This window comes from Pimephales promelas, chromosome 15 (assembly GCF_988280905.1).
Source record: "Pimephales promelas chromosome 15, fPimPro1.hap1.1, whole genome shotgun sequence".
Lineage (NCBI taxonomy): Eukaryota > Metazoa > Chordata > Actinopteri > Cypriniformes > Leuciscidae > Pimephales > Pimephales promelas.
In genome coordinates, this window is record NC_142783.1 from 18,901,757 (window position 1) to 18,925,883 (window position 24,127).

The 24,127-nt window shown below is 37.1% G+C and overlaps 1 protein-coding gene across 2 annotated transcripts in view; it reads right to left on the reverse strand.

Moving 5' to 3' along the window:
* Positions 1–1,501: 1,501 nt before the first annotated feature.
* Positions 1,502–24,127, reverse strand: part of ryr2b (ryanodine receptor 2b (cardiac)) — a 56,095-nt gene continuing 33,469 nt past the window's right edge. The window contains exons 64-103 of one of the 2 annotated variants that reach the window (XM_089120282.1): positions 23,989–24,070; positions 22,809–22,927; positions 22,436–22,732; positions 22,021–22,261; positions 21,843–21,930; positions 21,173–21,265; positions 19,823–19,993; positions 19,669–19,719; positions 19,476–19,556; positions 19,098–19,210; positions 18,783–18,879; positions 15,676–15,788; positions 15,256–15,307; positions 15,115–15,165; positions 14,808–14,907; positions 13,933–14,012; positions 13,718–13,794; positions 13,380–13,453; positions 13,167–13,247; positions 12,722–12,810; positions 12,380–12,508; positions 12,106–12,210; positions 11,918–11,999; positions 10,637–11,166; positions 9,859–10,554; positions 9,441–9,505; positions 8,535–8,670; positions 8,331–8,417; positions 7,924–8,112; positions 7,331–7,461; positions 7,141–7,183; positions 6,047–6,183; positions 5,785–5,851; positions 5,537–5,683; positions 4,857–4,991; positions 4,136–4,292; positions 3,728–3,792; positions 3,311–3,411; positions 2,810–2,861; positions 1,502–2,554 (exon numbers count right to left, since the gene is read on the reverse strand). In XM_089120282.1, coding sequence (XP_088976408.1) covers positions 2,459–2,554; positions 2,810–2,861; positions 3,311–3,411; positions 3,728–3,792; positions 4,136–4,292; positions 4,857–4,991; positions 5,537–5,683; positions 5,785–5,851; positions 6,047–6,183; positions 7,141–7,183; positions 7,331–7,461; positions 7,924–8,112; positions 8,331–8,417; positions 8,535–8,670; positions 9,441–9,505; positions 9,859–10,554; positions 10,637–11,166; positions 11,918–11,999; positions 12,106–12,210; positions 12,380–12,508; positions 12,722–12,810; positions 13,167–13,247; positions 13,380–13,453; positions 13,718–13,794; positions 13,933–14,012; positions 14,808–14,907; positions 15,115–15,165; positions 15,256–15,307; positions 15,676–15,788; positions 18,783–18,879; positions 19,098–19,210; positions 19,476–19,556; positions 19,669–19,719; positions 19,823–19,993; positions 21,173–21,265; positions 21,843–21,930; positions 22,021–22,261; positions 22,436–22,732; positions 22,809–22,927; positions 23,989–24,070 — 5,300 coding nt within the window. In that variant the 3' untranslated portion in view covers positions 1,502–2,458. Of the gene's footprint in view, positions 2,555–2,809; positions 2,862–3,310; positions 3,412–3,727; positions 3,793–4,135; positions 4,293–4,856; positions 4,992–5,536; positions 5,684–5,784; positions 5,852–6,046; positions 6,184–7,140; positions 7,184–7,330; positions 7,462–7,923; positions 8,113–8,330; positions 8,418–8,534; positions 8,671–9,440; positions 9,506–9,858; positions 10,555–10,636; positions 11,167–11,917; positions 12,000–12,105; positions 12,211–12,379; positions 12,509–12,721; positions 12,811–13,166; positions 13,248–13,379; positions 13,454–13,717; positions 13,795–13,932; positions 14,013–14,807; positions 14,908–15,114; positions 15,166–15,255; positions 15,308–15,675; positions 15,789–18,782; positions 18,880–19,097; positions 19,211–19,475; positions 19,557–19,668; positions 19,720–19,822; positions 19,994–21,172; positions 21,266–21,842; positions 21,931–22,020; positions 22,262–22,435; positions 22,745–22,799; positions 22,928–23,988; positions 24,071–24,127 lie in introns of both variants that reach the window. The other variant, XM_089120283.1, reaches the window with a different exon arrangement.

Consider the following 24,127-nt stretch of genomic DNA (forward strand, 5'->3'; position numbering starts at 1 on the left):
TTTAAAGGCCTCTCTGTTGAGGCAGTCCTTCTCCTTGGGTTGCAGAATGTATTTTGTCATCAGATGTCCGTATTATTCAATTCAACACTTCATTTTTCAATGCTTATTTTGTGATAATATGCCAGGCGGATGTGACCTTGGATGACAGGGATGCAGCTCATCCGTAATGCATCTAGCATCCCATTACCAGTATAAACTTTTTCAATGTTACTTTCAGCAGGGATATCTGCAAAATGACTAAATCGAAATTGTACATTTTTTAACTTGTGATGCCATTTAACTGTCAAGCTCAAAGTGACAGTTAAATTCCCTCGCTTCGGTGCAAATCAGAGTGCAGAGAGCCATATTAAGCAGCAAAGGAGCATGAAAAGTCAATTCGATGGCATATTAAACACGAGGGTGCATGTAGCCTCAGAAGCAGCTTCTGTTCTGCAAGAATTATAGTCACAAACTCAGTTCAACAAAGCAACAGATGTTATAAAGAAATAAATGCATAAAGCCAGACGGGAGTAGTTAAGGGGTACATTTGTCATTAAGCTACACAGGAGCCTTTTTGTAATGTTGTCATCTTGAATTTGAGTCATTCCCAGCAAACAAAATGACACAGAGGAGCCTTAGGAATGATTTTGTGAGTAATAAAAGCTGTCCTGATGAAACCGAATACAATAGCAACAAAATAAATATGAAATAAAAACTAATGATCTCTGTAATTTTCGGTATATATGATCATGCTGTATAATGACTTTGTATGATCAATTTTTTTTGTGCAATCCAATTTAGTAATGAGATTTTGAAGGCTACAATGTATTTCATTTTTAAAAATACCACAAAGCACGCTGTGTGTGTGTGTTTTAAGATTGTTGGGTGTGATATGTACCCTTTATTTCTGCTAACTCTGCCTCACTTTCTACATGTATACATTGAAATTCATTCAACAAACACTTTTATCCAAAGTGACTTACAAATGAGATACATCACAAGCAATTTGTCCTAGAGCCAAAAAAATATTCCTAGTGCACAATGCCAAGTTTCCCATAAACTAGATCAGTAAACACACCACAACAGACGTGAAATGCACAAAAGAGAAGAAAGAGAACCATTTTTATATTGTATAAATAAATAGGAGTCGTAGTAAGTGCTTTTGTGGTTGTAGATTTAAGTGCTTTTAAAGACATGATCATTTAGCTCTATTATAAGTACAAAGTTTATTTTTCCTTTTAATACAGTAACTTTTCCCTTTCCTGTTCTATGTGACTGATCATGTCCTTGACATTTTGTCCTCGTAACTGCCAGTCTGTGATGTGTTACTGCTTCCTTTCTGTCCTATATATTTGTATTCCGTCCATTTGTATACTGTATTCTCTGTGTATTTTATCGTCAGCTAGGCAGACTGACTAAGAAATTATTTTGCATGATGGATCCTAAGAGGAATGATGAAAACTCAGGAGAGAGATACAAGAGAGACAGAAAAAAAAGGAATAAAAATGAGAAACGAGATGCGAGTCTCCTTCAGAATTTACTTCTGACCAATACACATATACTGAAACATGCATAAACACACAGGAATTCATTTAATGCGTAGTGTCTATTGATAAACTACCACTAACAGCCGACTTCACGTTGGTAAATTTATTTCTATTAATTATGAAGAATTTATAATGAGTTCCAATAATCCAAACACGTAATGTCCCTCGGCATGCTATTGCTTTTATAAACCAAAAAGAGAAAACGATTCAATGGTAGGTCATGGAGCAAACATCATTTGAACTAGCGAGTGGCTTATGAAGTGTTTGTGAATCAGCTTAAGTGTCAGGAGCCGTAATGACGTGCTTGAGTTTGGCACTGATATAATGGACCCAAAACCGAAGACTCTTCATTCTGCTGAAGAACTGCACCAGCTGCTTCAGGAAAAAAAGCAGAACTGAATGTTTTATAAAGTCATTCTCACTTTCATATAATCTTGTGGCACAGAAAACAAAACACATGCTCGAGATGCATTAAGATGCAGCCAGGGTTATTATAGTAACATAACTAAAACTGACAAGTTTCCCATGTGTTGTAATCATTATGATCACAACATATTGTCATAATTGTTTGACATCCTCATTGTTTCTGTTTAAGTGAATAAATGATGTTGGCTAACTGCATGATTTGTATTATCATAGAGCTGTAACAGATTACTCTTAATTGTAATGTAGAAACATGCGTTTTTGTGCATTACATTACATTTCCGGGCAAAGCCTCATTGACATGATTTGTATTGTGATAACCGCTATACAAATAAATGTGAACTGAAAAAATAAATATGTAGTAAAGAATATATAGTGAGAATCAAACAAGCATGCAAAACAAAAGAGTAAATATACACAAGTTTCTAATTATCAGAAGAACGTCCCAGCCAGACATACAGTACATCAAAAGTGTATTCACCAACTGAACTATACTGAACTGGAATTCTTCAGCTGAGCTGAACCTCATACTGTTTCCGGAAACAGTCTCCAACAGGAAAGAACTCCCAGCAGCGTTCCTGGAACATCTTCCACACATATGATTCCTGGTTGTGTTAAAGAGTGTAGCAGTCAGAGTACTTTAAACATTAAAATGTTTTCTATTATTAGTGGTATTTTGATCAAATTAATGCAGCCTTAATGAGAATGAGAGACTTCTTTCAAAAACTATTTGGAAAATCTCACTGACCCCAAACTCCCTTTTCAGTGGTTTCACATAATATTTTCTCTTTCACTCTGAAATTATCCATCTATATTTTTTTATTTATCCACATGTATTTATATTTTATTACATGCTGTACCTGTCCAGTATGTTCTGTAACATCCTTATTTATGAGGTACATCAGAAAGAACCTAAAGGGCGAACAAAACGCAAAACAAATGTTATCCACTTTCAGCGAATAAAAATAGAAACAAGACTCCTATTTTAACAGATTAAACTTTGTGGGTATTGTTTATTTAACTTAAGGTCATGATTATTATGATTTTATTAACATTAACAATATTATCAATGTTTTTCTGGATACAATGAATTGGAAATAAAATGGTATTCTTTAAAAAAAAAAAAAACCTTGATGTACAGTACCATGCAAATACAAAGGTATATGAATATGTTAATCATTCATTATTTTCATGTTTCATTCCCATTGTTGTACCACCACAGTACTTTTGTCACGTGACATGCTCTCTTGTCCTGAACAGTATACTGATCACACAACAGTCTTTAAAATTGTGACTGAAAAACATGATGGAAATTAGGCAAAAGTGACCTTTGACCTTATTCTCAGTTCTTTAGTACTCACAGATAGTTGGCCAGGTTGTGTTCTTGCAGCGTGTGTGACTCAAAGCCATGGGGCATCGTGTCAAAGTACTCGCTCCCAATGCCACAGATAAAACACTTAGTCTGCAGTAAAAAAACAGACTTAATGGCATGCCACATTCACTGTTTAATTATAGATGATCAATAAGCATTTAACTAACGTCTAGTCCAAAGTACATCTGGCAGAGATTAATGACATATTTACTAACAGAGAACTAAAATATTAACTCACAACAAGTGCAATGTAGCTCTGATTTATAATTAAGAAAATGTTTGGGTTTTGATCAATTAATTCAGTGTGTTAATTAGAACACAAGACGACAGGCAACATCAATTTGATTCAAGATGTGATAAAAAGTGTGGTGATAAATGTCAAATCTGAAGTTGAATGAAAACTCACCTCCATGTCCTCTTTAACCTGCTCCTGCTGGTCTCTCAACTCGCCAAATGCATCAATGATAAGACCTTTCAAACGATATGACAACAGAGCAATTCACCAGTCACAAACACAATTAAGTTGCCAAATGCCAAACTTTTGAATGAGTATTATTTGACCCCACACATCAGACACATTTCTAGCATCACACAGTCCACAGATCTCTTCTCATAAATCCCTCCCAGCATGTGAGAGGGTGATCTTTTAATGAAGCTCTCCAGCACTGCTCTGCATGACTCAAGTTAGAGGACAAACTAAATGATAAAAAAAAAAACTGAACACTTCGGCTCATTGTCCTTTTTGAAATTTGGTGCACATTTAAGTTTTTTGCCCTTTCGCTACAATGACTCTCACGATCTCTCTATCACTCACCCTGAATGATGGCAAGGAGGATGACGATGACGAAGAAGAAGAAGGTGATGTCGAAGATTACACGATAGAATTCAAACTCGTCACCAGCCGGGTCTTCGATTTCATCTCCAATCCCTCCTCCGGCTCGCACGCCAACGTACATGTGGAACATGTAACACTAAGCACACAGAGATTTATTCATTTTGTGTTTACTTTGATCATGCACTAAAACAGTAATACATTTGTTTTATATAACTATTTCCCACCACCTTTCTGATTTTAACAAGATCTTTTAACCTTTAAAGGTTAATGTATAGGTTATGTATAACCTATATGTATTATGTCAATGGATTCTGCTATGATTGGCTAACATTTTCACATGTGAAATGAGTAACAACACCTCTGCTAGGCTGCTGAATACTGAATAGGAACTCTCTTTTTTTTTTCATCAAGGATGCATTTAATTGTGATTTTAAATTAAGTGACCAAAAATATACACCCCGTGGCATGTTCAGACACAGTGTCTCGTTCCCCTTCTCAGGGAACCAGGGTTACATTTGTAACCAGAGATGGGGTTTTTTTATGTTTTTTTTTTGTCAAATAAATGCAGTCTTGGTGAGTAAAAGAGACTTAAATATTTCTTACCAACCCCAAACTTTCGTGATTTTGACATCAAACCCATGACTATTTCTAAACCTAAGAGATAAATAGACAGAGATAAATGATATAAATGCTCACTCACTGTGAGCATATCATCACATTTCATTTCCACTGGTTCACCGTCCTCACTCTTGTTGTAAAACTTGCGGAAGAAGTTAAAGGCAACAACGGTGTAGAGATACACGACCACGGCCAACAGTCCCACTGTCAAAACCAGCTAAAAAAACAGACAACAGCCTTTCATCTCATCTTTGCAGATATACAGTGACCCAAAGAAGTGGACCATGTCGCACTTAAAAATACATGAATCTTACTGCATTAGATGACAACAAGAAAATAAGAAACCACTTGATTTTAAAGAAAGATGGCACAGAGGTCTGTTATATTCAACAAGGAATCCTGAAAAATAATCAATGTTTCCACAAAAATATAAAGCAGCAGAACTGTTTTAAACATTGATGAAAATAAAAAAATGAGCATCAAATCAGCTTTTTAGAATGATTTCTGTAGGATCATGTGACACTGAAAGCTGAAAATTCAGCTTTGGCATAGTGTAACAGGAATAAATTACATTTTAAAATATATTAAAATAGGTAACAGTTGTTTAAAATAGGTAACCAGTATATAAACATACAAAATAAATGCATATACATATATTAAAACAAAATTCATATTTTTTTAATTATGACTTGAGGGTCTAAACACATTTCGGGGCCACTTTTCATTCACTCTACTCACACACACACAAAAAATGCGTAGTACCTGTTTGCCATTATGTGTAACAGATGATAGTATGGTGCGCAGTGTTTTGAAGCCCATGGCGATGTCTAGCAGGTGCGCAGCGAAGAAAAAATTGTTATAATGACCCAGAACTGACACAAACATATACCAGGCCAGGTAAAGGAAGGACTGAAAGAAAGCAAAACACCATTTCATGTTAGATTTCACTCACTGATTGCCAATTCCTTCTGTTATAAAACGTTGAGTGTTCAAAGAGTCAGGAATCTTACATTGTCAGTGAAAACCACTCCCAGCTTCCAAATCTGGTATTTCAAATCAACAGTGTTTAATCTGAAACTGTGAAAACATGAGAATGATTTGATTTATTTTAAGCCTACCGCATTGAACACTGCTGCCATCAACTGGCACAAAGTGAAATCATTTTTTTCATTGTCAGTCTGAAGACTATGAAGACTGAACTATTTCCCTGAACAGAAACTGGTTTAGTTGGAGAGTTATTATAATAAATGAAAGCAGAGTGATGTAACTCACAGGGCAGTGATGGCACGCTTTTGTATGGGTCTCTTCCTCTCATGAGCCTCTGAGCTGAAGTCCAGAGCAGCTTTATCCAAACCTAGAAGCTCACTGACGCGTGCTGATCCATATAGCTCTCCATATTTCGCCATCACCTGCGGCACAGAAAGCAATAACAGAATGAATCAAAAACAGAAAAGTTTTGAACCTGCAGCTCAAATAACACAGCTTACTGTACCACATCAAGGGATTTGATCATTATTACTTGGTGCTGAACCCAAGTATTATATTTGGCACGGAATTCATCCAACACAGTTCGTTCTGCAGACACGAATGATATCTCAAACTACGAGTCTTTATGTGGAGAGGTCTGCTGTTGCTTTTCTAAGCCACTGACCTTACGATTTCCACATGGCAGATGATAAAAAAAGAAAGCATCCCATAGAATGACACTGAAAGGTGGGACTTAAGTCTAAATGTCATAGAGAAGGTTAAATAATCACCTAGAAACCACTCGGAACACCCTAGCAACTGCATAGCAATGGCCCCACAACACCAGTACCATCACGACAGTGTCTGTTTCTTTCAGAAACTGTAGAAATCTCTTAAAATACCACAGGTACAAATGTTTTCAAAGAAAGAGTAAAAATCTAGTTGTTATTAAAATTAGTGTCACAGATGTTAGTCACAGATGAGTCACACACATTAGAGCTTCAAGATCATTTCATACTATGATGTTTTTAAACAGTTTTGAAAGTAGGCTACATTTTAGAACTGATATGTCAGTTTTTTTCCAGAAAAATTACAAATCTGTCAATCAGAAAAAAAGAACGAAAAACGTAACATCTAAGTAGCTTTTTTTCTAAAAAAGCTACTTAAATGTGCCTCAGAAAAAAAAGATGCTGGTTTGCATCTTGAGACAAAACACAGACATATTTTAAGATGCATAACATAACATAACAAACATACATTTTAATCTGAGACTAGGCTTAAACCTGGTCTGTGAAACTGGGGGTATGTCACAATGTTAGAGCTGTGAGATACTGTCTATGATTTTCCTAAATGTTTTTAAAAATACCTTTTAGAAAACATATTTCATTTGTTCATCTTACCTTCCTTTTCACAAATTTATCCCAATAATTGCTTGGGTATGATCTGAAAAACAGCAAAGAAAACCGAAAAGGTTACTGAACATTTGTAGTGATAATTAGTCAATCAATGTTATTAGAAATTCATATAGAAGGCGAGCCATTGTTTCATTACTTATAATGTGAGCCTTTGAGGCAGTTATGCAACTCTTACGGTGTATTGATGACCATTCTGTCCCACTGGCCTTTAATATCATCTTCAGAAGGTTGCTCAGTGATGTAGAGTCCGTCAAACTCCAATTTACGAGCCAGCTCCTTCTCTCGCTTAAAAATTACTAAAGGAACCTGTCAGGGGTCAAATGATGAAAAAAGTAGTTTTATTCACCTGATACCAAATACAAAAATCTGTGATTTTTAAACATTGAAATGAATAAACACGTTTTTGAAAATAAAATAATAAAAACAAAGGAAGAATTATAATCCAAAATGAATATGAAATAATTCTGATTCAGATTTCTAGGTCACAGATCTTTGTTCAGAAGGTCAAATGTTCTTGCTTCCATTGAAGCACAATAATATGCTCATTAGATCATATTAAATTCTGCTGGAGAACATGATCAGGTTCATGCAGCTCAAGTGCAAAATAAGGTGAAAAATAAAAGTATTTTTAATGCTGGTTTCAGAATTGTGGACACCACTATACATTTGAGAGCTTTAACAAAAGCCAGAAGAGAGACATGTATTTACTATATCAAAGACATAAGTTTAGTTTTACCATAAGAAATATAGTGGGGTACTTGCACAGACCTTCAGACAGTAGTAGCCGATGATACAGCAGACTGAGATGAGTGTGTGCAAGACAGCCAGGATGCGAAGAATCATTTTCATGTAACCACTGTTCTCTTCTAATTCTAAATACAATGTCTGTGTCTCCTTGGGTCTGTCGTCACAAAGAACGATCTCCATATTTTCATCATCACCAATGGTCGATGAAACCTAAATAAAAAATGTATTTATATTATTGTTTTTGGTCAAATTTAGACGTCAAAAACATGTCTAGAAATAAGCTGGTTCGAACTAGCTTGTCTCCAAACCATGGTAGGCTGTTGTTAAGTTATTTGAGCTGGTTTTCCAGTGCAAGTGGCCTAAAAACATAAAAACAGCCTGTCCAATAACATTAAAGCTGATGTTTTAGTAGGGAAATCAATACTCACCTTGTAGAACAGAAGAATAAAATTGATGGCAAATGTGAGGAACAGAGCCAACAATCTCATGTTATAGAAATTTCTTGCAAAAAAGTTCTGCGGAGAAAAGACATTACAGGTCATCAGATCAAATATGGGTGTTCAGATCCATATTGCTAAATACAGTATGCTTGTATTGTGCAGCTGGAAAACAACAGAGACAAAGATACATACCAGCAGTTTGGTCTTCTGAGAGCAGATCATAATCCAAACAGCTGATACCTGGATTTCACTTTTGTCTGGTTTTGAAGAGCTGAGCTTCCTAACTCTTCTTTTAGACTTCTTTTCACCTTTATTTGTATCCTCATCACTGCAAAATTAAATGCAATATCTCAGGCTTGTTTCACTTTGCACTCACAAGCGGTAGCACCCGCTGCTCGTTGAGAAGAGTAAAAGTGATATGTGCTTTCACGTCAGAGAGTCTCCAAAAGTCTAACAACACCAGAAAAAGTCGTTAGATTTGTCGCTAGTCGCTTTTTTGAAAATTTGTCGCTAGAGGGGTCTGAATACTCGCTAAATATAGCAACAAAGTCACTGTTGGCAACACTGCCGAGACTCTTCTTTCTGTGTACAGATGTGACCTAATGACGCAAAGACATACTCGAATTGCCCGTGAAAATCCACCAGTACCACTGGAATTAAAAACATTATTACAATCTTACCGCTTTGAATCGAGCTAAGGCGAGCAGATAGTTTTGAACACTGGCTGGTTATGTATTTTCTCGAATATGTACTGCATTTTGGATCATTTTTAACCCCAAAAAAAGCTACGGACTGCAGCTTTAAAATAGAAATTCTTTAAAAAACTAAAAATGAAATCTTACTGACCCCAATATTATTAAAAAAGTAGTGTACAGTATATAAGTCATTTTCACTCTGCTATTGCAGTAAATTGTGCAAATTATATAGATTCTATAGGGCAGTGTTTCAAGGTGATTCAAAAATGCTCATGATGAGACTCAGGTCACGGTGCATGTTTTTGATCCAAAAAAGTCTTCTCCAAATAGCATATTATTTTTAAGCAAAATAATTTCAAAGCTGTTTTTAGAGTTTTATCTTTCCCCAATCTGAAGCACTTACAAAGCTTTCTCAGTCTCTGAACCCTCCTCCTCTAGCACCTCATGAAAATCCTCACAGATTTCAACCTGTTAACAAAGCAGACATAGAGTGAATGACCATAAATGGAAACAGGGCACAGCCTAAAGGGTCTCAAATGATCACTGTTTGGACATAAATGCTAAAAGTGGACACAACATTTGCTTACTGAAAACATATCCAGACAAATGTCCAAATACTTGTAAAAACTGTTCAAAGTGGACACAAATGTCCATTTAGTGGACACACAAAACCTTAGTGGACAAAGAAAAGCAAAAAAAGTCCACTTTAGGGGCATTCTTTAACAAATTAATTCATGTATACTAATAATATAGAAGAAATACAATCAAATTCGACATGGTTGACAGTAAGTTGACACTGGTGTATACTCTAGACTATTGACCTGACATTTGGAAGTGTTCAGAAATTCATCCAGACTGGAATGTTGGTCTCCACTCGACAATGTGTAATTTCCTCCCTCCTTCTTCAGACACAGGCCGAAAATATCTGTGAGGAGCTGGGGGTCCCTGGACACTGCAGACAGATCTAGACTCATGCCTCTAAGATTACCACGAGACGAAAATGCACGTCTATGGCATACGTTATCCTCTCTGACCGCTCCTTCTCTGACCCCTATGGCCTCAACCATGGTAGGATCCCGAAGATCACCTAAAAGGTCGGCCAGGTTCATCTCTTTAGCCACATCAATAATCCATCCGCTCAAAAAGATGTGGTAAAGCAGAAAAAGGCAGAACCAAGCCAGACCTAAAAAGGCATGAGTGATAAACAACAGAGTGTTTTGGAAGAAAGAGAAGATCGCTAAGATAATATTCCTAATGGTTATCCTCTTTATGTGTTTTCTGATGTTCCTTATGGATCTTGAGTCTTCTACAAGGTTTTCTTTCATCTCTACGTTGTCTTTCTCCTCATTGTCATCCTTTGCTTTCAGTTCCTCTCCACTCTCTGAACCAGATATCTGCGCAGCAAGCTGCATTTCAAAAATGGTGTCTTCACAAAAGTTGACAAACAACTCCATCTTTTCCTTTTCTCCTCCCTTGTTCACAACATCGAAGATGAACTGCCGTTTGCTCTCCTTAACCTGAATAATTGAGAACGTGCAATTAAAAAGATTTGTATAAGAAACACATACAAAAGCACATTAGCAAATGATTGTTTAATACCTGCGGTTTCTCCCACTGAGTGCGGCTGGACTCACTAATCTCAAAGTAGACTCTTTCGATACGCTTCCCACTGCCCAGGATTTCGATCCTTCCCAGGTGAGGATAGAAATACTTAAGAACACTGTCTGCCAACTCCAGAAAATTCTGCAAGCGGGCATCATTGGGCATGTGCTCGGACAGATTGGTCAGAAGAACCGCCATATTAAAGCCGATCTCTTTGGCTGGTTCGTGAAAACGTGTCACAAAGTCCGGGTAATCCAGCAAATCGCTTTTCGCCGTTTCTGCACAGGATAACAGAAATTCGGTCTCTGATTTAGAGTAGCGCTTGAACCCTTCCATGGCTCTGTGGAAGTCCTTCTTGGAAATGAGTCCTCTGCCATCTGGGTCGTATTCTCGAAAGGCTTCAGATGATGTAAGATCTTTGAGTTTGAGGAACATATCAAAGAATTTGAGGATCATCTCCACATTGCTGGACGATTCAACCAACATGTCTACCATCTGTTTGCCAATGGTCCCATTCACCACGTTTCCTAAACACAAAGGAAAAAGTTGGTTTCCAAAATCATGTGGTTCATATGGAAGGTGATACTGTTTCACAGTTTATATAAACAAACGCAAGTGCTGCTCTGTAAAGATTTCAAACCAGACTCATTGGAAAAATTTGCTTGCACCAACATTTCTGCAAAATTTTATTATGTTGCTTTTTGCAGGTTTCGCAACACAAATGTCGCAATGTCCCTTGAGTGGTGGTAAAAAGGTATTTTGTTTTATCCGTTTTTATGTTGTTTTTTTGTTCATAAAACCAATGTAAATCTAAGACACTGCATATTGTCACCTTAATTAAATATACATTGATTCATAATAATACTGCAAAAGTTGATAAGTCAAGAGAAGTGAGTGATTTTCTCTCTATCTTTTGTTGTTTTATACTGTATTAGGCTGCTGTCACTTTAAAATACCAAATGCATGTATCCTATTTCTCGGAATCCGATTTCTTTCCCAACTGTTTACATTCACTTAAGTGTGACATTCACCAACTGTGTTTACATGAATAATCGCCAAGAAAGTTTTACAAAAAGGTAGGTAGAGGCATGATTTTTATATGAGCCAATTATTTAATGGCAAATCCAACATAACAAAAAAGGCCAAACAATCCAACCAAATGTGAAAACTAGCTTAGTATACTGAAATGTTTTGGATAATCAACAATGCCAAATTTATGACAAGCAGAAGAGGAAGTGCATGGAAAAGCATTGAGAAGACCTTCAACATTTCTCCTACCTTCAAGCATGGAAAGCAGCATTACCACCATGTCTTTTTGCAAGTCCATCAAAGCCTTCAGAAGCTCTATTTGGCTGGAATCCTGCAGAAATAAAACGATTTTTTTTTTATTCCCTTGAGCTTTGTAAATTTGTACTTTGCAATAATAAAAAAACATGTGCTCATAAGTAATTTGTCTATGGTCTAACCTGAGAAAGCTTCATCTGCATATGGGCGAACACATGGAGGAAGCCGACAACAGCATCCCACAAACGACTGTGGGCCAAACTCTGCTGATTACCTGTACACGGACCCTAAAATAGATAAGTAAAAGATGTATTAAATGAGTTGCTTCACAATATTGAAACATCTGAGGGTGGTGGGGTGAATGAAGGAAGACACAGCATTTATTTGAAATTGAATCTCTGCATTTTGACAAAGCAGATTTACAGTTTTTCATACAAGCACCATCTCTTCATTTACCTGAATGTATTCAGTGAGTGTGTTGAACACCTGCTTCGCCACGCTGATGGCTTTGGAGAAGTTGTGTTGACCGCGCTCATCAATCACATCCTTCCCTGAATAATACCAGTAGAAATCACTGATGGACTCCTGCAGATAAGAGGACATCAATCATTCTCAGTATCAGGCAAATGAAATGGAGGTGGCTTGAAAGCATTATCAATCTGTCTCACTGTTTTGGGCCCTTCTTTATTCCGTAACAGCAAACAAGCATTTTTCAATCTTTCTCCATGTACTGTATATTAAGACATGTGAAATGAAAAATGTAAGAAACTAGTGTTTGGGGTTGAGTCATGGGCTTGCCTGGACCCTAAGCAGATAATCCACAGTGGAGATGATGATGTTGACCGTTGTATTGTTTCCAGTTTGAGTCCTCAGGTAATTCTGGAAATCTGTACGGGAAATTTCAATCATATACCTCTAGTTCAAAAGCAGGACAGAACATTGATGCTGTATAAGATTTATGAGTGCAAATTAGAAATATTTCTTAGTATTATCAATTAGTATTACAAGAAAATGTTTAAATAGAAACCTTTTTGTAACATTATAAATATCTTTACTTTTCCTTCAGCTGAGAACTTTTCAACAGTAACGTAATTCTTACACTGCCATTGTTCGATGCAAATTGTGATATGCTGGACCATTGTTTATACTCTTCAGGGAAATTAATCTGCAAAATGGCTTTTTCACTTTCTGACTTTTTGGCAACCAAAGGTACAAAAAAAAATGAAAAAAAGTTTGTTCTAACCAGTATTATGGCCTTCACAAAGAAGCTGCAGGAATCTGAAAAGATCACAGGTCAGCTGCTCATCTGCCATTACTCTATCGCCTGAGAAAGAAAGAGTGAAGGTGAAAGCAAAATGCAATACACGCAAATCAATGTCAATAAAAACTAAGTTCTGCCTTTTCTGACAGATACATTCCTAAAAGAAGCTCTTTGTTGTGGATGTCAGTGATGTACCTGAATTGCCCTCAGCACCCACTCCTAAATCCTCCGCTTTGATCTGCCTCTCAAATGCGTTCAAATCCAGCACGCTGTGACACGCGGGATCATAACACCAACATCAAACACACAATGCTCTTATACAAATGCAATAATACAAACTAACACAGAGACTCGACAGACACTTACAATTGCAGCAATGGAACAGATTGTAAGGAATAAAAGTTATGTAAAAGGATAGTCCTCTCTCTTGAGAGGAATGAGTGAACAAAGGACTTCTCCACTTTTAGATGGTTTGAGCAAATGCTTTCTGTCAGGGAAATTTCTCACAATGCATTAGCAAAAAGCAGCCGAACCTGCAAGACTGCATTAGGCCGGCCAGACTGTGAAAGAAGCCAACATCTCTCTTCTGTCGCAGGTAATCCAGCATTTTCTAGAAAGAATTTAACAACAGAGAGAACATGAAAAATTTGTTTTTATAAAAGTTGGTTTTGGTGTTAAATGTCAAAACTTTGGTGTTTTATGTTATCGTCACAACATCTGTAATCCAGCCTGACCTTTTCAAACCTACCTGCTGGACAGACGGGTTTCCTCCATTCAGGACTGCAATGCCCAGCTTTAATGTGGCTGCTACCATAGGCCCCATATCACCTGGTTCAAAATATCACATCCAACTTAACAGCACTGACAATAATAAAAGTCACAGCCAGATGGTTCAAGATATGAAGGGTGACATGTTTCTTAGACCAGAGGTTTTCAATCTTTTTGATGCCAAAGAGCCCATAAATATGACGCGAGGAACCCTTTTTATAATGTTTTATGGAAGTGAGGGCAAATACATTTATGTTGTCACAATAAATGCTATTTTTAACATTAATCAATCCTGAAAAAAAACTGTTTTTAAATTGATAAGAAATGTTTCTTGAGCACCAAATCAGCACAGGATGATTAGAATGATTTCTGAATGAACATGTGACACTGAAACTGTAGAAATGGCTGCAGAAAATGTAACTTTACCATCTCAAGAATGAAATATATACTAAAATAGAAAACGATTTTAAACTGTAATGATATTTTAAAATATTACAGTTCTTAATACATTTTCTACAAAATAATTCCAGCCTTAGTGAGCATAAGATATTTCTTTCATAAACATCTCACCAATCCTAACCTTCAAAATAGGGTTGTTAACAGAATAAAATATCTATGGCCAGTTCACTGTTTAAAATATATATATATATATATATATATATATATATATATATATATATAATCCAAACAAGTTGACTTTGACAGCTCTAAGAATTTCTTTCTTAGTAAATTTTTTTTTTTTCTCCTTTTCTCTATGGACCCACTTGTAGCCCTCTGGCTCTGGGGATCCCAAGACCACAGTTTGAAAACCCCTGTCTTAGATGATGAAGGAACAGGCTGCATTTTGACTGATACCTCTGCTGGCGCTGAGGTTCTGTAAAACCATCTCAGCTGCTCCGCGTTCATGAAGTCGGGCCTGTTGATACAGCAGCCTCTGCTTTTCCATCTCTTTTTCCTAAGACAAATAATAAGTTAATCAATTCACTGAGAAATAAAACATCCCAATTGTTTCTCAGTCTATTATTGCTGAAGTCAATCATTCACAGCATAATTAATGAACCTGAATACTGTACAATACATAACTGTCAGCATTCCAATTTCAGCTCTTTCTTCTAAAATTAAATCGATGCTTACTCAGATCCTATTTACTTCCATTGCTTACCTCAAAAGATTTCAGGCCTTCGTCATCCTGGTCTTCCTCAATTTGGCAACTCTGAAGTGTAAATGTTACAGTTCAACTTGAATGCTTCATGCTTTGTGGCAAATATGAAAAACTTTGCTCAGAAAGTCCAGTGCTTCTTACCTTGGACATGATGTCAGCATAGCACATGTACAGGTCATCCTCCTCAAGTGTACTGTACACACGACAAGAGTTAACCAGATGAGAAATAACAGAATTGGTTATAAATATACAGTTTTTAGTACAAAGCAAAATATACTGATAGAAAAAAAGCAGTTTCAACCAATATTCGTGTGTTCCGCATAACATTTGTCCTGATTTATAAAGTTAGCAACGTGTTAAATGCCATCAACTGAGCGTTAGCCGGATATCTTGTGTGCCTTTTATGAGACAAATTGGTCAGGTTGCTTTTAATGTAGAACATCTTACAGAGTTTTCGAACAGAGGTGAAATACTTGCTAAAGTTATGTCTAAAATGGTTTTGGTTAGCCTTGATACATGCTAAAATTATCACTCATATATACAACACACACATATACAAACCTCCTCTCTGTCAAGGCACTTTGACTGAAGAGATTGATAAGCTGATGGAGTGGATCAATGATGTTTCTCTGCTTTGCTCCCTCCTTTAGGATCTCTACATAAGCTGCTTTCTGCTGGGTATAAAAGTATCGAATCAAAAAAAGCTCAGGGTAATATATATATATATATATATATATATATGTATAGTCTGTCATCACATGGTTTGAAGGGAAAGATCACTGGAAAAGGAATTGAAAAGATCAAGGGTATAAGGTACAGAAGAAGACTGCCATTGAGATGGATCAATATAAATCACATCGATGACAGGAAGATCACATCAGGCTAGCACCAATACTTGAATACAATTTGAATCGAGTTTGATCCGGAAAGTATTCACAGTGCTTCACTTTTTCCATATTTTGTTATGTTACAGCCTTATTCCAAAAGTGATTAAATTAATTATTTTCCTCAAAATTACAAACAATACCCTATAATGACAACAGGTCAACAGTGAGCCCTTGATTACTGTTGAAGAGGTGGAGTGAATAGTTTTTCTGAAGTCTATGACCATGTTTTTGGTTTTAAGGACATTTAACTTTAAGAAGTGGTGGTCACACCAATCAACAAAGCTATTCAAAACAGGCCCATGGTCAACCTCTCCATCCTGGAGCAGACTGACTAGTATTGTATCGTCTGCGAACTTCAGAAGAAACCTGTTATTGTGGTGACTCCTACAATCATTTGTATATGGAGATCCAATTGTGGGGACAGGACACACCCCTGGGGGTGAGCCTGTAGATGACAAACGCTTCTGAGTTAGAACGCCATTTATGCTGACTGACTGGGGCTTAAATGTTAAAAAATCCAGTACCCATTTTACTATACCTGGATCAAGGTAAAAAGAGGACACAAGTTTCCTTAGTAAAAGGTGTGTTTGTATTGTGTTAAATGCTTATTATTGTGCAAGATGCTTAAGAAGATTAAGTAAGTTACTGTAGTAGTAGCATCGTCTACTCCTCTATTAATCTGATATGCAAACTGCATTGGGACAAGCATGCCATGAATCTTTACAGACAGGGTTTTCTTGACTAATCTCTCAAAGATCTTCATCACTATCCATCAGATATTAATAGGTCATTAATCTCTTTTGGGTATCTGTTCTTGGCCACAGGTACAACTACAGATTCCTTCCACAGTGTTGGGACCTTATGCTGGGAAACTGACATGTTAAAAAGATCAGTAAAATGTCACATAATTGATCTGCACATACTTTTATAAATGTACCCGTTATCCTATCGGGGCCAGGACTCTTTCTAATATTACATTTGTAAAACATAGATCTACAGAATAGGTGCTGATTGTAGGTTGGGGGGCTGCACAATCACTCAAACATCAAACAAATCACTCGGTGCGTGTGTAAAACCATTTTTGTCATTAAAAAGCATTTGCGAGCTCTATATTTGAATTAAAACCATCAATAGAGATTGGTCTATTGTATGTATTTTGCTGGGATGTCATGGCTTTCATGCCATCCCATACAGCTTTTAAGTTATTACACAACGCATTCTCACCCCAAGGCGTCACCTTTGACCATGCTTCAATATTTGACGTTTTAGGCGCCCTTTAGCGTCACTTACATGACGCGATCCTACGGCGTCATCTAACTGACGCTAAAGGAAAGCGTCTGTTAGAGGACGCGGTTAGGTTTAGGTGTGGGGTGGGGGTAGGGTACACGCGATCCTAGGGCGTCATCTAACTTACGCTAAAGGGCGCCTAAAGCGTCAGATATTGAAGCATGTCCAAATGCTTCCCAAGGCGTCAGTTAGGTGACGCCTTGGGAGTGAGAATGGGCTGTATTACAATGAAACGTATCCTCTATTTTACTCTTATATTGAAGTTTAGCCATTTTAATTGCAATTGAATATCATCAAGCTCAGTAGATGAGTTGATAAAAGCATGCCAGTCTGTGCTTTCAAGGGCTCCTCTGAGTTCCACAACAGCATCTCCACTTTTCTTGTAGTCACTTTACCCCTTTTGAGGAGTGGATTATAGGTTGGAATGAGAGAGATAGTGTTGTGGTCAAAGGAACCAAGAGGAGACTGAGCTACGGATTTATATGCACCTTTAACTGAACCATAACATAGGTCGATAAATTTGTTCTGTCTGGTAGGGCATGCGATATACTGATAAAAGTTGCTCATTGATTTGAGATTACAATGATTAAAATCACCCAAAAATAAAACAAGGGGCATTAGGAGAGAGGGACTGAAGAGGCGATATTTGACCGGCATATCATCAAAATGTCCGTAAAACAAGGTCACTATGACCGGCACCATTTTTTTCTCTCTCTATATCTATATTAATATGAATATAATTAATATAAGCTAATGTAATGTGATTTAAATATTAAAAATAATATATAAAAAAAATCAATTTCTTAAAAAATATATATGTAGAGCTATAAAAAAAACATGCCTACATGTCAACTAGCTCAAATTGCAATATTAGCAGACTGTCTGCTTAATATCTGCTAACACTTTATTGTCATGCTCCCCCAACATAGATTCTACAGACTAAAAGTAACTTTGCAAGTACATGTAAACTAAACCTGAACCTTAACACCTCACCCTACTCTAACAGTAAACTAACAGTCAACTTCAGTCTTCTAATATCCTCTGCTGAGAGTAGGCTGACATTTAGTTGCAAAGAGTTAGTAGAATGTCTAAAGTGGGCCATCCAAATAAAGTATAACCAAAATCTTTTGTAAAATTACAAATGCATTTACTGCTTCAGAACTGTGTTTTTATTGTGTGTATTTTTAAGTTGATATAAGGATTAAAACATGAGATTCAGAAAACAGATTGTGGTAGTTGCAATGTGCTAGCAACATGTTTTTAAAGCACACAATCTCGTTTTAAGTGTGTCAACGTCTAATTTTATGTTGCAATACAACATGTGAAAGTCTCTATAAGTAATATTATTTTACTCATAAATTGAAAACTGCAATTCTAAAAATCCATTACAAAATTCCCAAGGGAACCTGTGGTGAATTAGCCTTCTGGATTGGCGCACACATGAACATCATGACTCAACAACTGGGAAACACAGCCAATCAGAAACACACTCACAGCCAAATCCTCAATTAGTCTGTCCTCAGGTGAATCATGTTCTGCCTTCAGCCAGACTCTCTCATAACCCTGAAGGAAAAGGTTCACAGCACTGTGTCTGCAGAAAGAGACAAATCTCACTTTAAAAAACAAGTCATTAATATTGTTTTCAGCTCATTGAAACCAACAAAGAGGATATTTTGTCATCTTCCTTCTAAGTAAATTCAATAACATAGTATTTCTGCAGTTTTTCAGCTATTATGACTTGGGTAAGTCATAATGCAATATGAAGAGTAAATGGACTTACATACATTTATAAATCTCTTTGTAGCATACCTGGGGAGATTGTACAAAGGAGCCATTCTCAAACAAGCAACTACAGCCCGTTTCCTCTGCTTAGACAACATCTTATGCCACACTGCCCTCTTCTTCTTCTGAGGGCGCTCCACCTTACAGAAAACACAACTTTATGTAAATCAATGAGAAGAGAACCACACAAAAACACAAAAATTAGTCAAAGATCCCCACTGAATTGCACTGTTTTAGGTTTGACAGTGTTTTTGGCACAACCGTAAAAGAATAATTCACCCAAAAAATTACATTTAATAGTCCACGGCAATTCTGATATAGTGATACACAACATGCTGGCTTTGCCATTGTGCCATCAATCATCATTCATTCAAATCAATTGTAGCAATTCATTCCCAGTCTAACCTGATCCAGGTGGAAAAGAACACAAGCGATCCTTAAGATCCTCTCAACACAGAGGGGATCCACTAAGTTTTCAGACAGATCCTGTCAAAAAAAAAAAAAAAAGAAAAATTAAACCAAATGAGATGAGGAGACTTACATTATAATTTTGTCACAGGACATTATCAGCACTTTCACATGTTGCCTGCTGGTTCACCTGTTGCAGGTTGCTTCGAATGAATGCCCTGACTTCATCCTCTGTGTCCCTCTAGAAACAAATGAATGCTTCAGATGTCAAGAAAAAAGTAATACTATTTTCAAGATAAGAAATGAGTGATTTTGTAAACATTGATCAGTATGAATCGGCATACCTGAGAGAAACAGCTTTTGGCATGGGTGACTAGGTCCTGAACGCCATGGCAACACCCATTCAAGGCAACCGAGAGGAGTTTTTTTGGGGCTGCCACAATGAGAGAGGTGTGTGTGGAGTAATGATCACCCTTCCTCTTCACCTTGCTCCTCTCCTGATTGCACACCCCTTCCTAATAGAAAATCATTCAATATTATTGACAACACATTCTCACCCCATGGCGTCACGCTTCAATATTTGACGTTTTAGGCGCCCTTTAGCGTCACTTACATGACGCGATCCTACGGCGTCATCTAACTGACGCTAAAGGAAAGCGTCAGTTAGAGGACGCGGTTAGGTTTAGGCATGGGGTGGGGGTAGGGTACACGCGATCCTAGGGCGTCATCTAACTGACGCTAACGCCGCCTTCACACTGGCAGTTTAAAACAGCTCCGTAATACGCAATACGTTCCCAACGGACGCCGTACTACACAGTGAAAAGTGTCGGACGCGAGTAGAACAAAAATGGCGGAGAGATTAAAATTCTGTCAGTTCTATATGATCTCTCTGATGAGGGTGGGTTATGCTGCGTAAGGAAAGTTGCTGAGGACGTTGACATGTCAGGTCGGCTAAAAAATGTGATATAGTGGTCAATAGTTCAATGTCTACCTTCAATTTAATTGTATTAACTGCCCTTATAAACGTTAGAAAGTCATTAAAATAAAAAATGACATGACAACTTATCGTTTTAAAATTATTATTTATTTTATTAAAAGTTAATAATTCAGGTTTGTTTATCAGTACCATAGCAACGGACAACTTCCGCTGGAATTGTCGGATAGGAACCGTCCGTAGCTTTTCGCACGAGTTCAAATTTTTGAACGCATCCGTATGACCAACGGACACGATTTTCTTCGCACCGCACTCGGTCGCATGCGGTCTGCGAATCTCCATAGGAAATGAATGACTTCCGGTCGTTTCGCAGCCGCATCGGAGCTGATTTCAACTGCCAGTGTGAAGGCGGCGTAAAGGGCACCTAAAGCGTCAGATATTGAAGCATGGTCAAATGCTTCCCAAGGCGTCAGTTAGGTGACGCCTTGGGAGTGATAATGGGCTGTTATTGAACAGCACATTTGGGTTGAATAATGAATTGGATGTTTATTAAAGTCCCTGTTGTGCCTCTAGATTAACAGGGCAAAGATACATTTCTTTTCAAAGAATTGAGTAAGAAATGAGGACAAATTAAACTTGGTCAGAGGTGAGAAGAACTAGAGAGGAAAATATGTTACATGGTCATTTACAGAGTTAGATGAAGGGGGAAACTGCATGTGTTCACAACAAATAATCCAGTATTAGTGAACTGAAAAGAGACCTTATCCATCCTGCTTTTGCTGCTGTTCACCAGGAATGTCATATTGTTGATTTCATTTTGAACAACAAAATTCTGTTCTTCCCATTTGAAATTCTATAGGGGAAAAGGGGTTTGAAAACAAAGAACAAAGATAATAATGTAATAAAAATTTAATAAAATGTATGAAAGGTACAAAAGTTTGAAAAATTAAAACTGTTAAACTATATTCATTTTATGTTGTAAATTTTTACACACTGATGATATTAAGGGGACAAGCTCAATTTTTGAGTGTACTCAAAAAATGTATTTTTCCATGAAATTATAATTTCTTGCTTTTTTTTATTCAATTTCAATTGAATTTAGTGTTCAAATACAATAGGCATGAGTGACCATGGCCGTCTTCTGATGGCAGATTTCAGAACAGGACATTTTTAGGGAGCCCTTCAAGTAAAGGGAGTGAATAAATAAAATGTTGATATCCATGATATCTAACTTTTCTTTTGCATGTCATGTGCGGGGCAATGTGCACTTTCGCCTCTTTCACATTTTTCAAGACATTTTTTCAGGAAAACTGAACCAAAACCCTTTCGCCTATATACTGTAAAAGAAAATTCAATGTTTCATGACATGACCCCTTTAAGAGGAAAATATAAAATATGAAATATCATACACATGGCTGAGAGCTGCTTACATGAGATTTAGCCCAAAAAATGAAGACTTCAGCTACGAGGGAGAAAAGCTTTTCAGCATCTGCGTCCACCTCTCTAAGCCAACTCATTCTGATGAATACCAAACATTAAGCAGATTAACCATAACCAAGAGGGAATTTCAATAATTGATAATAAATATCATATAGCACTGTTTCTCACCTGTGAAGGTCTATAAATGGAATGAGTAATGGGTAAAAAGCATAGATGTCTTGGACCAACACGGTAAACCTTTCCTGGATGTCTAACTCCTGCTCCGAAACATCGCCACGCCCCTCGGTCTTCAGTTGCTCCTCCTCCAACAGCACAGACTCCGCCCTCTTCCTTAACTTGTCCATCAGAGGCAGAAAGTGGCTCTTCAAGAGGTGTGCTTCTGCCTTGCTGATGATAAGCTGGCCAAACACTAAAAGAAATGCTCTGTTACTGCATTTGTGGTTAATATTTATACTTGTATGAACTTTCCAATGTAATTTGGACTTGTAATGCACTTGTTTTTGTTTCTTCTAAAAGAAATGTCACATTAAAATCTCAGATGATCGTAATCTAGTAATTCACTTCTCTAGCGGTACCAGCTCACCTGCAAGGCGTTTCATCCAAGAACTGTCTACGGTCCCTAGGTGGGCGTGGATGATGGAGAGGATGTGACCCAGCAGGGCATTAGCGTGCTGGGGTGTGACAGAGGAACAGTGGCCCTCCTGGGATGCCTGGTTACCGGCCTCCCCCCATCTAGAGACATAGCTACACACCAGAGGTAGCGTCACCTCCGTAACCCTTGTTAAAAGGGCACGGCGGGCAGCGGACCCCGCCCCTGCGAGCTCTTCGATCTCTGAGAAAGCCTCCTGCAAATTGGGGAGGAGCCTAAGGGCTCTGTCGGCTAGAAAGAAAAACTGAATGCGGCAGCGTGAGCATGAGCACAATTTTGTGTTCTATTGAACTTTTCTTGCCTTTACCTTCACTCTCTTCATTACTCATGGTGTCGGAGAAGGAATGAAGGTCACTCAGCTCCAAGAAACACAAAGGAAAGGCTGCAGATAATGCAGCCAGACACTCTCCAAAGACTGACCTCTGCCTATCGAAACAAAGATAAAGGCTGACAGATGAACCACAAACCTAGACATGAGCTAATAACTCTGGAACGCACAAGTTTTAAAAGGACAAACCGAACAATAATAGAGCATTAATAATATATAATCAGAATAAAATGATAAGAGCCAAACACTCAAAGTAACAATGCACTAAAGAAAATACATTTTGTTACAGGGTTAGGACAACCAAAAATGAATTTTCTTCACTATTGTGTCTGTCCAAACCAGTATACTGTTATTTTTTTCCCTACACAACAGTTTTAGTAGATTATTTACACAGATATTTTCCATTCAGTTCATTGCGACCATGTCAGAAATGCATTGAAAGCTAATTTGAAAGCTACAAGAGTTTCAGTGCATGCATAGCAACACTGCCGTTCAAAAAGCTTGCCATATTTAGATCAATATATTCCCCCCAAAAAGTACCATGGTTTCCACAAAAATATCAAGCAGCACATGGTTTTCAACATTGAAAATAATAAGAAATGTTATTTGACCAATTGACCATCAAATCAGCATATTATAATTATTTCTGAAGGATCATGTGACAGTGAAAACTGGAGTAATGATGATGAAAATGATGCTCAAAAACATTAAAACATCTCACAGACCCCAAAACTTTAACTTGACTAAATTACTTTTCAAAAGTGTGAGGTTTGTAAGATGTTGTAATGTTTTTGAAAGAGGCTTATTAAGCCTGGAACTATTTAATTTAAAATACAATAAAAAGAGAAATATTGAGAAATATTATTACAATTTAATATAACTGTTTTCTATTTGAATATATTTGAAAATATAATGTATTCCTGGGACGGCAAAGTGAGGGGCAGAGGGTAAAGACAGAGGGATACTTTTTTTTTTGGATCACACACATGACATACATGAATAAAGATAAAAAAGATGCATTATCTTAAACATTTACTTTTATGATCAAATTACAGAAAATTACACCACATGGGTTTGGAATGAGGGAAAGATTATTATGACTTGGGATTATTTGGAATGATTTCCATTTTGAGTGAAACAATACTTGATAGAGGGTTACCTCTCAATAAAAGAACAACTGCAGGTGCCAAGAATGTAGAGACTGCTGAGAATCCTGTAACAACAAGAGTGTACTTCCTCCACTGAAAGAATAAATAAATCAGAGATTAAAAAACAAATCATTTCTTCTAGTTTTATCC